Raw genomic sequence first — 13032 nt, 5'->3', positions numbered from 1 at the left:
GAAGGGCTGCTTTTGAGTTTTCGGTTCAGTTTTCTCACCCAGAGTTTGAGTTCATCTCTAGCTCCTGTAGCCAACTTTTTTTTAACGTATGAACAAATGAAGCAGGTCTCAGTGACTTGAACTGAAAATGGTGACAGAGGGGAGCATACCAAGAAAAAAGATATGCAAATGAAAACAAAAATAATTTTACCGGAGCCCATATGGTTCATGTCTTCATAGAATCCCATGACCTGTGGGGTAGGAAATCCCCGTTGTTGAAGACTAACTCTTCAGTTAGTAATGTTAGTTTGCCTTATTTTAGATTGCATTAGTCTTGCCTGCACTGTCACTGGATGAGTTAACTTGTCAATTGTTTTTCTATTTGACCCATACATATGTACATACATGTATTTTATTATAAAGCTACCTTCTTTCATCTTCTTTTCTGGCAGACAAAGATGTGGCATTGTTAAAAGAGAGTAATAGCCTGAAATGCTTCTGAATTGTTCTACTCCTCTAGGGAGAATCTACCAGAATTAAAGTGCTTTTCCCGTAAAACTGATAACTGGATAGCAGTATTATGGTGCAGACCTAGAAGGGCAGCATTACTTAGAGCCTAGGCTTTTCACTACTGCCCTGGCCACAGAAGGATGGTCCTAGTCAGACCTTGCCAAGACAGTCTGGACTCTGCTCCATGGGCTGAAAGACAACTGAGCTGTTCACAGGCCAGGAGTGCCTGTGAACATCTATCTAGAATAGTGAACATTCTATCTAGAATGATAGAATTTATTTATTTATTTATAGTTCTATATTTGCTAAGCAGAGAGGTTTGTAGGAGAGTAGGCTCCTAATGCTGCTGGTAGCCTATGTTGTCCTTTTAACCCAATAACATAGGTGTTCAGAGAAGGGAAAGGTTCCAAGTTCAGTTTCTTAGTATGTCTGAACGGATACGGTCCTGTATCTGTCATTTGCTGGGAGAGTACCCTGGTTGCCATGATAGAGTATATTCTGGGGAGAGGTATTGTTGGCCTGTTGTGTTAGCATCTCCTGGTGGGGAGGGCTGAATCTAGCCCCCTCCTCCTCCTCTGTTAGGATGATATCCTAGCTACCAGGCTAAGAAGCAACTTGAGCTTTCTTTTGCTTTCTGTCTCTGACTGTCCATGTGTTACCCTGAGGAACCACTGTGAGTAGGAGGGGCTGCAAGCTGACATCAGCATTTTTGATGATCTGTTTTTAGAAACGAGGAGGAAAACATTTTCAAATATTCCCCATATTCATGGCAGAGATTTGAGGCATATCTCAGAGCTTAGGTCTCCTTTACTCCATGTTTTATGTCAGAAATAGACATCATTACTGGGCATTATTGCTACCGGTTCTTCCTTTCTAGCAATCTTACCCAGCTAACCCTTTRTTTCTTCCTTTTCTCAACTACCAGAAATGAAACAATTTGTTTGAGGTTGAATGGAACACTTCAACTGACACACAGAAAATCTTTTTCCAGATTTTTCATTTTGATGAGGAAGAACAGAAAAGAAATGTGAATTCATTTTGATTGGACCTTACTTTCTTCATTTGCTATGGTGATTTGGTTTGACTGCTATGCTGTCATCAGCTAGGTTCAGATCAACATGCCTACCTTGCAGTATGATAAATTTCAACATCTCTTTGAACTTTGGATGTATAGCAGTGCGATTCATTCAGATGTGTGGAAGTCAAAATTAGAGAAGAATTGGAAAGGGAATATCTGCACATAGATTTGCTGAGTGTGCAGCACATGCTTCTGAAGAGCTTTCCCAYGCACTGTATACTCTTACTGAAAGGACATCTGCAAAGGGTCTGCTCTCTTAAAGTGTCCATTTTTGTCGTAATTCTTGGGGAGAAAACTTTTTATTGCTATTTTTATGTTGCTCTATGTGAAAAAATGTAATGGGAAGCAAATAGATTGACTCTGCATGAGGAAAATATGAGAAAAACCTTATTTTGTTTCAGGATAGAGAGCCATCTATTAAAAGCATAAACTATTTGAGCAGTTGCAGTTCTGTGTCACTTTGCCAATAGGGATTAAGTTGTCAAAAATCATTTATGTTCTTTTTTATTATTGTAGGATGCTTTTCTTTTCTGGGTAAGTCCTCTCACTAATTTCGGATTAAGAGTTGATTTGTGGTTTGTTTGATTTTTCTCTTTTATTTTTTCTCTCCCTCTGTAGAAACATGAAGATGCAGACTGCCCATGTGTCATGGTTTCGTGTCCTCATAAATGTAGTGTTAAAACACTCATGAGGAGCGAGGTAAGAAGTCATGTCCAATATTGTGCTGAAAAATAAAATAGTTGTTTAGAATTTTTTTAGTAAGATCTCGCAAGAATTTTGCCAGAAGCCATTTACTTTAAAATGTGAGATCTAAAGAAAAGCTTTTTCTACCACACAGTTAAGTGTGATAACACTCAAATATTTTTAAAGATTTATTGGAAAATTATCTTGCAAAAATTAATCTTTTAATTTTCTGTCTTTATTACACTTGGCTTGTCCAAARTTAGCGCATGTCTTTCCTGCTTTCATTTCTAATACCACCCTCACCCCCCTCCCTTAGTGTGAAGCATCTGTTGAGCGCAGCAAAGCAGTCTCCTTGGGGTAGCAGTAGCTCGCTTGTACTGAAAAGAGACTGAGAGAACTAAAATTCAGTGCACATTGACAAGAGTTAATAAAGACTAGAAAGATCATATAAATGAGTAGGTAATGTGTAGAACCGGTACGTGCAAAAATTTAAAGTGCCATTAAATCTATCAAATTTTCAGGGGAAAAAAGAAGTAGTGACACTTCAGAGTATTAGTTTAAGATACCGGATTATGTGAATATGGCATTCCTGCAACCAAATGCAACAAGCAGTGATGATTTCTCTATTGTATAGAAACTTCCATTAATATTTTAACCAGATGGAAAAACCCTGTCTTGTTCGAACGGATCCATGTCCTTGTGTATAGGCAGATGTAAGTAGCATCTGTCAAAGTCAATGTGCATATTTTTTTTTCTAAAGACAAAATTAATTCCCTAAGATGGGAAAGAGCTTATTTATGTCTTCAGCAGTGTTTGTAAGCCTCATGTAAGGAAAGTTAGTTTTAGACATGAGGTTGAACTTTTTCATTGATACTTACTTCTAAAGTTGGATTCTTTTTGTTTCTTCAGTTATATTGAGGAATTAATAATCACATCATAGTGACTAGGGTGCATATGGCACCTGCCAAGCACAGAGGTAGTCTTTTCTGCCAGGGTAGCAAAATCTAAAATACATGATAGATACTGAGAGAGAAAGTGTGTATATACCTGTGTTAGCTGTTTGGGCTAATTCTGTCAGTGCTTGCTTCTGAGATTAGACCCTGGTACTGGAGCACTTAGGCTTATTTTAAAATCTTGACTTCAGCACTATTTTGAGGTGAGGTATATCTGAGTGCTGATAAGAATTATCTCATTAAAGCTTAGGTCAGCGTATCATGCAATTTGTAGCTTTTTCACATGTAGCCGGAATTGGATTCTGAAACCATTGGCAGAATTAGAACTTAAATCATCATCTTGCCCTACCTATATCATCTGTTGTCCTATGTTGTTTAATTTTTTCTGATATTATGCAAATGTATGTATTACTCAGCTGCATGGTTAGGTACAACTACTCTAATGCAGAAAATGGGAAAATGCCTGCCTAACAGTTTGAGAAAAAATCTGTAATGTGTAAAAAGTGGATATCTTTTTGTAGAATAAAAGGCAATTTTTCATTTTTAATCCATAACTCGTTGGTAGACTTCTAGTTTGGAGAAATTGAAGAAGTAGTGTTCTAGAAAAGCCTGTYACACCATGTCTCTTTCTTATTTGGTCTTTTTTTTTATCTGTGTATTTCTTTTGAGACATAGAACGAATTTCTATAGATAGTGTTTAGAATRTAATAAGTGTATATCAGAGAAGTGATTTATGCATCTCAGATTTTAAAGACTGTCCTGTCTGTACTAGAGCTACAGGTTCAAAGCAGAATTGGTTCACCCCTTCTTTTCTTGAAGGTGGATGAGCTAAGTTGCATGGGGCTTTTTGTGGGGGAATTTCAGATGAGATCTTGAAACCCAAAATAATGATGCCAGCTGAGGAGCTAGCCCCTAGCTCCTGTCTGCTTTATGGGAAAAACAAATTGCAAATCTCGTTCTTATGCTATCCTTTCTAAAAATGGCTCTTTAACTTCTAGGCAGTTTGCATCTGCCTTTTGTGCTACAATGGCTGCTGTCTGTATATATGTACATGCTTCTGTGAATTGGCTATTTAAATGAGAAGTGTTCTGTGCTCGTAGTAATCCAAAAAAATGGAATAAATCTCAATCTGTGAAAAATGCAGGCATTTTACTAATTCGTTTTGATTCTGTGAACTGCATTTTTAAAAGTGATTCGATTGTACCTATTATAAAACTGTCCGTTTCATGCAGTCTTTGTGTAGTTTAACTGTTAAATTTTGGCACTGAGAATTGCATGTTTTGTTTTGAAAACTTGGTTTCTCATGAAATTAGGATTGGAAAAGATGTACTTTACTACAGTGAAACTGATCTTAAAAGACTTATCCAGAAGACTAGTAAAAATGACTTTTTGAAAAAACTAGTCACTCATTGAAGTCAAATGAAATCATGCAGATAATTGTAGAGCGTGTTCTTTTTGTTTGCTTTTTTTAATTGGATTGCCTATTGAAATGGTCTTTAGTAGAAGTTTCACTGTATATTAAATGTATCATACTGTATACTGTATTGGCATGTGYGTGTGGTTTACATATGTGTATATATAGTATTTGCACTTTAGGTCAGATTGGAAAAAATATACACACGTGTATTGTATGTTCTGCAAATGGCGCACACAATACAAATCTGATAACCTGTGCCCTTTATGTTTTGAGCATTATCATGCAAACGTCTTTTGCCAAAACTCACGTTTTTTTCCTATTGCAGTTGAATGCACATTTGTCAGAATGTATTAATGCCCCAAGTACCTGTAGTTTTAAGCGTTATGGCTGCACTTTTCAGGTCAGTATATAACAATTATACTTCCCAATTGATAAAAATCTGCAAATACAGCTTAACACTTTGACATGAAAATTTTGATCTTCTCTAGTATTGGTTAAGAAAAAGTTACCTAGTTTCACAAGTGATTATGTAGCAGATGCTTGGGTTTGCACTTCAAAAATAGACAATATAAAAGGCCCACACATTCCTGCAATGCTTTGGGAGTTAAATTATTAGGTATGTCATGTTGAAATAGAAAAATGATATATGCAAAGAACTTTTTTACTTAGAATAAAAGGAAAGTCACTTTTGTTCTTCAGAAAATAGTCTAGTAACTTCAGTTGTTGCTATGAAAGAATTTATTTTCTTGAGCTAGATATGTTTATATTTTCTCTTGTTTGTGTGCCTTAATATTTTTATTAAGGTTAAACATAGGGTAGCCTACTTAAAACATATGTTTTTATGTGCATTCGTATGTCTGTGCACATAGCTGTGTAATAAAAGCATAGCACCAACTTACCAAAATTGTAGATTTTAATCCTGGCAATCACTGTGATGTGTTTAAAAAAAATAAAACAAAGCCAAGCCCTCAAATTTAGTTTCAGTCATATTATTTCCATTCTCTTTCAATATTCTACTTCCTATACCTWTATCTTAGGGAATTTTGATGCTTATCAAATTATAATGAAGGGATTATTCAGGAAATTTCAGAAACTGCTGACAGGAAAAAATTGAGTTTATCAGAGAGTGTCATTGATTTGAAAGGCCATGGTAACTTAGAGACAAGAACTATAAGCAGCAACACTTCTCAATAAACTACTTACTGCAGGTATTTCCAGCTTCTCAAAACAACGAGCATTCGTCTCTTTAAATATTGACAGTACAGTAATGCTCTTAGTGGTAGAACTGATCAATACTATAACCCTGCCCACTGTTATGTCTTATGTATTGCCATTCATTTTATGTATGTATATGTGTGCATATATGTACATATATCCACATATATATTTTTAGTATTTTATATAGAGTACATACCTTGACGATCATTGAAATCTGCTTTTCAGCACATCTATCACTGAAGCTAATGTATACTGCATTGCAAAACACTGAAGAAGGTGTAATGCAACACAATACAAATAAAATGATATGGTCTGCATCTTATGTACTCTGTATATGATCTATGTGTGTTCTGTAAACTCCTATATAGTGGATATTTGTAACAGCAGTTGTAGGTCGTGCAGAGGCAGCATATTAGAATATCGCAGAGCAATCATGGTAACATCTTAGGAGACAAACTAGTCATTGTAATATCTCTCCAAATAGTTTATAAAGCTGGCAGTGATGATAAATTTATCTCAAATATTTATTTTTCTTAAATACTCAACTGAGGGTAAATTCAGTGCTTATGAAGCTGTTTATGAAATACAACACAAGTTTAAATTATGATTTGGGGAATTGGACATTTTAGGGTTTTTTTAAATGACTCAGGAGTTTTATTGTAATTTATTTAGTGCAAGGCTACCCAGAAGACTCTAAAACTCAATTCACTTTGTAAATCTGTTAATCTATGTCATCTCTGATGTATTGAGCACATTGGATGGAGATATATGGCAGTTGAATAAAACTCTTGCTGTATTAAATGTATTCCTGACTTCTGTAAATTCCCAAGTAGACTTACCTTCTCTCTACAATTCTCCAACATGCATCCATGAACCAAAATATGTAGTGTTGGTTCGATGTCTTGATATACTCTTTCTTTGTAGGTTTAAAAGAAGTGGAATTGGCTAAAATGTATAAATTCTTTGTTGTCACAGGGAACAAACCAACAAATTAAAGCACATGAAGCCAGCTCAGCAGTGCAGCATGTTAACTTATTGAAAGAGTGGAGCAATGCTCTAGAAAATAAGGTATATCTTCTACTCACTTCTAACTTTCATTAATTTCTTTAAAACATATCAGAGTACTAGAAGAAGCGCCTTTTTTTTTCTTTTTTTTGTCTAACAGCTGTTCAACAGTACAGCTAAAGCACCAGTAGGATCCAAAAGTAATAAGTCACTTAGCATAACTGTACCTTTATTTTAATAAAATGCTGTGAGAAACTTGGCTTCACAACTCCGTATTCAATTATCCTGATTGGTAACTTAATAATAGCCTGTTTACATAGATAAACTGTCCTATATTAAGTTTCCTGTCCAAGCTGCTTTCTTGTAAAGGAAAGGGTTCAGGAAACTATGGCAGTGCTGTGACCTGTATTTTTGTAACCTCAGTGTATATGTACATATATATTTTTTTTGAGATAAGATTATTAGGAATGCCATGTAATAAACCAATTGTTTACTTTATTTACTTTCATTATTGCTCTCAACTTAATGACCTGCAAGGGTTGATTAAATTAGACATACAGTAATTCTTGGGTGTGTTGATTTCTGCTTTATTGCTGGACCAGAGTGAAATTCATGTTGCAGTGCTTCCTTTGCACTCCTGGTTTTTAGAAAGTCTTTGGGATTTGGGAGATGCTGGAGATCACATCAGTAACAGCCACAATCTTGTGAATAGTTTAAATTGCTTAGCCTTATAGTCTTGAAATAAAATGAAAGACTTAAGTGATTTTATATTTTAAATTTTATCTTAAATCTTTTGAAAGAACTTATTGTTTTGAATAACCATTAAAATAATTATTTTATTTTACTTTTTTTGCGGTGTGTTGGTGGAAATAGTCCACAAAATTACAACAACTGTGCTACAAAGGCAGGCAGAAGAGTCGTGAGTCTCTTTAGGTTTCTACTAGAATGAGTCTAGCAATTCAGTAAGCGTGAAGATCCCAGTGGAAGCTCAGTGATGATTAGGTATATATGGCTTTTGACTTCTGTCCTCTCACAGCAGATCACTAGCTAGAGTTTAGCCAGCCCTGTCTGGAAAGCATATTTCCTTTTGATCCACCATAGTGATCTCTGTCCCATGGATTTCCAGCAAGATCCTACAGCCACTGAAGTGTAGTTTTAAAGCAGAAGTTAACAGGAAGAGCAAAGTTTGATGGTGTCCCAAGCACCTTGGTCCATGAACTGCAAGTTTCTTTTAAACCTGAAGTTCCATTAGKAAATAGTCTATTGAATCTAGAAGTCTAGGGTAGTTTTGTTTTGTTTTAGGATACAGTTTTTACCAGGTGTGTAAGCTTTAGTTTGATCACTAACAATATTTTGGTTTACTTTTGCATTTAAATCTCTGTGATAATACAGAAACTGTGTTTTTGTTTTGTTTTAACACATAACAAATTCATATCCTTAGTTCTTTTTTCATTAATCTGATTACAACTATATCATTTGGGAAARAAAGAAAGATATTTCCTTTTAGCTTCTAGTATAGATAGTTTTCTGCCTTTTGTTAGTTCCAGGGAGGTGCTTTATCATTTGAAAATGCTCAGCAATTCTTTGTTTTTCTTTCGTAGATCTAAGAGAATAAACACTTTGCTACATTTTTTTTTTATGCTGAGTTTTTTTTTTAACATCCTTTTAGGACGTAATCACTTATCATTGTTTGTTTGCTTCCCTTCCCCCTTTTTTCTTTTCACTTCCTGCTTTGTAGACTTCTTCCTATTCATAATAAAGAGTTGAATCATTGGAAATCCCAGGACAGTGCCAAGTTACAAGAATAGCTAACCACATATCATATGTCAGTGACTTTACGCTAGAGAAGGGTAATAAAATGATTTGCAACTTCATTGTTGTTCTCTTCTTCTAGATAAAAATTAATCAATGCACTGCAGGAAGATAGTGCAAAGTTGACTTAGTTGATGGTTATCACTGAAATCCTGGGCCCATTTTTAGTCAGTGGAAGTCTTGTCCCTGGTTTCAGTGGAGTCAAGATTTCGTTAGAGACACTCAGCTTGGTTTGTACGGAGGGAGAAGGAGAAGCAGCAATGTGTTCTTTAACAGTGTTTGCAGATATGCAAACTGAAAGTCTTTAGACTTGCAAAGCTTGTGCTAAGTTAGGAGTTTTGTATTTGAATGGTATTGTCGACAAAAAGTAGTAAGAGGAGGTCAGGCTTAAAATCTTGCATCAAAACTTTCTAGGGGATRAAATAAAATGTGGTGCTTTGTTCACTGTGGGAGTTTGAGCTCCCTCAGATTTTTGTGGTGTTGGAGGTAATGATTTGATCCTGATTTTGTGTCCTGGTCCCATCCTTAAAAAAATCTGCTGTAAAATATTTTTGCCTTTTAATGTATGACTTAAACATGGGGCATGTCTATTTTAATCCAATTTTTTGTGTCATACAAGAGTTTTTTGTTCTTTTTTAGTAAGCAATAAAGCAAAAGTACACACAACTTGATTTGAAAAACAGCTAAGTAAGAACACATTTATCTTATACTTAGTATTTTAGYTCTGAGAAGGGAGGAAAGGAATCTGATTCATGATGCAGTTTGTAAATAGATGCTGTGTTTCCTTTATGCTGTTTTTTACATTAAAATAAATTCAAAGGCTTATGCCAAATACAATTAGGAAACTGTTTTTAATGTTAAAGATTTCTTATTCACAAATTGCCACTGAACTACAATTATTGAGTTAGCAATGGCAGTTCTGTATGATTAAGGACTGCAGGACATAATACTGTTTCTCCTGTTCTGTAAAACTGTGTGGAAAATCTCAGTATAAGRTAGACCCACATATTGTAGCTTGTACAAAAATGAAAATGTGATGCTAGTGACACAAAGCACAACCGCCTTATGATTAGGATGCCAGGGGAGGAATCCATGAATGAAGAGGAATATAAAGATCACAATTAACTAAATAACTAATTCATTAAGGAAAAGGAGGATATCAAGTAGCTACCCAGCAGATCTGAAATATGTGGGAGTCAGGGGGTACTAGTTTAAATTTCCACTTGTTCTTGATAATCATTTCCAGTATCTAGGCAAGTATTCCTTCATCATCAGGATTATTTCTCTCTGTACTGGCAAATTTAGCTTTGGCTCGTTTCTGTGAGCCTATCTTGCTAGTTTTTCATATATAAAATGACCAACTAATATATGTGTTTGTGTGTGTATATATCTATATCTGTATATAGATATATACATACAGACACACACATGCTGTACTATATTGAAAATTAGATATACACATACAAGAATGGTCTCTGTATTTTTGGGCCTCTGTCCAGTGAACRTGCTGAAAGTCTGCAGGCCTTTGACAATCCTTTTATGTCCAGTTTGGCTAGTTTGGGGAACAAAATTATTTACTGTTTTATATATACAGCAGAGTAGCTTCTTGAGTGTAGGTATACAGTGACATATAAGTAATACAGTTTCATCAGATCAGAGGACAGCTAAGGTAGTGGACTACCACAGGGGTATCCACGTTAGAGGTAAAAGTTACTTGACCTCATAAACTATAGCAATTGTATTGAAATGGGTTAGATTCTTTTGGCATGTGAAATGAACAAATAATTGATCTTAATGGGAAGTATTTTCAAAGTGTTTTATTAGATCAAAAGTAGTGCTGCTTCTTATCCAATAATCTAACTTAGGATCTAATCAGTCAGGCCATGTCTGCATGTCATTTTGGTGTGGATGTTTGTGTCTTATTTTCTACAAGTTTGCAGCTGAATAATCTTGACTAAGGAAAATGAGATTTAAAAAAAAGCAGAAAAAGACCCCACCGATACACCCTATTTTGTGCTCTGTTCATTAGTGTATCTGCAGTGACAGAGAATATTTTCTGTATTACTTTCATCTCCCAGGATATATATTATATGATATTCTTGTAACAAGGCTCATGTTTTAAAATCAGAATGAGTCACTAATGAATATATTCATAAAATATCTATACAGAGAGAGAATATAATATGCGGTCTGCATCTCCAGCTCTTTAGTCCCTCTCTACTAGGAGACACTGTTGGATTTTTTTTTTTCCTTCAGATGCRTGGATTGCTTCTGTATTACCTCATGTCAGTAGTTTTCATCACCATCACATTCTGTGAAGCCAAGCCAATCCTGTGCAGATGCCATGTTTCTTTAAATTTGCTATAGATAAGAATAGATTGAAGTAGCTGAAGAAGATTAATGTTTCTTTCCCCTGGCTAGCTGTTCTCTGGCATTACTGTCTGTGCAGAGCTCAGGTTCTTAACACAAATCTAGAACTAAATGGGTTGTTTCCTCAAAACACCAAGCCAGTCCTAAGTTAGTAAGCTGAAACTAGGGAACCAGACCATTAAATAGCAAAACAGATAAAGGAAAGATTATATTTAGACATAAGTTCTGTTGCTGTTTGTGTATCCCATCTGCTCCTTTGTCAGCCTAAATTGTACCAATACCACTCAGTGGAAGTGGAAAAGTAGCTATCAGAAGCCATTTTTTAAATTTATTTTTCTCCTAACAAGACATGGAGAGAGATTTTACTAGGATCTCGTCTCAATCATATATGTAATATAGTTTAAAAATATTGAAGTTGTAGGTATTCTTAATAAACATTGGCAGGAGTAATTGTAGAATTTTTTCCAGGTGGCCTTGCTCCAGAATGAAAGTTTGGAAAAGAACAAGAGTATACAAACTTTACATAATCAGATTTGTAGCTTTGAAATAGAAATTGAAAGACAGAAGGAAATGCTGCGGAATAATGAATCTAAAATACTTCATTTACAGGTAAGAAATTCAGAATCTCCCCATTAAAGCAGAAATGATAGTAGCTTCTGTTGAAGTGAGGTGTTCTGAGGGGGGGAGAGTCTACCTTGTTACGAAGGTATTCTGAAATTTTTTTCTTCTGGTCAGTAGCTGGTTTGCTATGTTTGTTGGAGTAAAATACTTTGCTAAAACATTGCACGTTTCTATCCCATGCTAAAATGGAGAAGGTTTGTTTAAAAAGGGGAAAAAAAAGGACAAGCAAAATTACAAATATCACCTGAAGAATCATCATCATTATTTTTTTTCCTTTCATTGAAAAAAAAGTTTGCTTGAGGAACTACTGCCAAATTGGAGGAAAACATTAGGCCCCTTAAAACTGTTATATATTTGTTGTATATTTATTTTCTACTTGTTGGTATATTAAAAAGCATTAATCATGAGTGAAAAAGACTGGTGTGGAATTCATCTAAACCCAGTGCAATGCATTTGAACATACTTTTAAAAATCTTTGTTCCTTGTCTTCGAGCCTTCTGAGGAAAACGTATCTGTATAGTCTTTTGCCAGTAGGTCTGAGTTTAATTTTGTGCTCTGAATTGCCTGGCCCACAAGCCAGTGTCAAACCAAAAGTCCTGTGAATGCTCTAGCACAGTGCTTAGCCCAGGGTGAAATAATTTACTTTGCATTCAGAGTGACTTGAAATGTGGATGTTGGGAATTTGTATTATCTTGGATGATATTAACCACAACTGGGTAAACCTCAGGAGACATTTGACAAACTGCTATCATTTACATCATTTACACATCATAGCATATCTACTGCTAGAGTACCAGATATCTGCTTTAGCATCCACCTTAAAGGAATACAAATAGAAGCATCTTGTTTACTTAATAGTAAACAAAAAGATTTGATAGTTGAGATGGGTTTAAGTATCCAAACTGTTGTATGACTGAAGTTCAGAGGGTATCATATACAAGAGCTCAGAGCCACGGGAACCCTCAATGTTGCTTTATAAGGATAGCTACAAGTTTGGCAATAGCAATGTTTCTCTCTATAGTACTTAGTTCTTGCCACATTCAGTCCACGTAGTAACCAGTYGTGCTCTCCTTAGTCACTATTATTTGGTCTAATGATTGTTTARAATATGGCTGATGCTTACAATATTGCATTCTGACACTGGGAGATTAAGTCTTGTAATTATTGGTATTGCTAATTGAATCTACCAGGAGGTAAGTTAATATGCAAGAGTGGCTTTTCACACATTCTTTCTCAATCTGTGATGAGAAAAGAAACAGAGAAAAGTAGAGCAGAATTTTTTATGTTTGTCTTGATAATTAGTTGCGATGTCTCTAATTTGCCTAAGCTGCAAGAGTGTTACTAGAATAAATTTTCAAACAATGTGTTCAGGAAGAAAAAAATCA

At 35.2% G+C, this 13032-nt stretch overlaps 1 protein-coding gene across 8 annotated transcripts in view; it reads left to right on the top strand.

Moving 5' to 3' along the window:
• Positions 1-13032, top strand: part of TRAF3 (TNF receptor associated factor 3) — a 69009-nt gene that overhangs the window by 43223 nt on the left and 12754 nt on the right. For 7 of the 8 annotated variants that reach the window (XM_085317410.1, XM_085317408.1, XM_085317409.1 and 4 more), the window contains 4 exons: positions 2186-2266; positions 4947-5021; positions 6815-6907; positions 11495-11635. In XM_085317410.1, the coding sequence (XP_085173536.1) occupies positions 2186-2266; positions 4947-5021; positions 6815-6907; positions 11495-11635 (390 nt within the window). The remainder of the gene's footprint in view (positions 1-2185; positions 2267-4946; positions 5022-6814; positions 6908-11494; positions 11636-13032) is intronic. The other variant, XM_085317415.1, reaches the window with a different exon arrangement.

The sequence above is a fragment of the Rhea americana genome, unplaced genomic scaffold, assembly GCF_003343005.1.
Source record: "Rhea americana isolate MKP2758 unplaced genomic scaffold, rheAme1 scaffold_5, whole genome shotgun sequence".
NCBI lineage: Eukaryota > Metazoa > Chordata > Aves > Rheiformes > Rheidae > Rhea > Rhea americana.
Note: the sequence above shows the minus strand (reverse complement) of the source record. Positions and strands in the feature narration are given on the sequence as shown.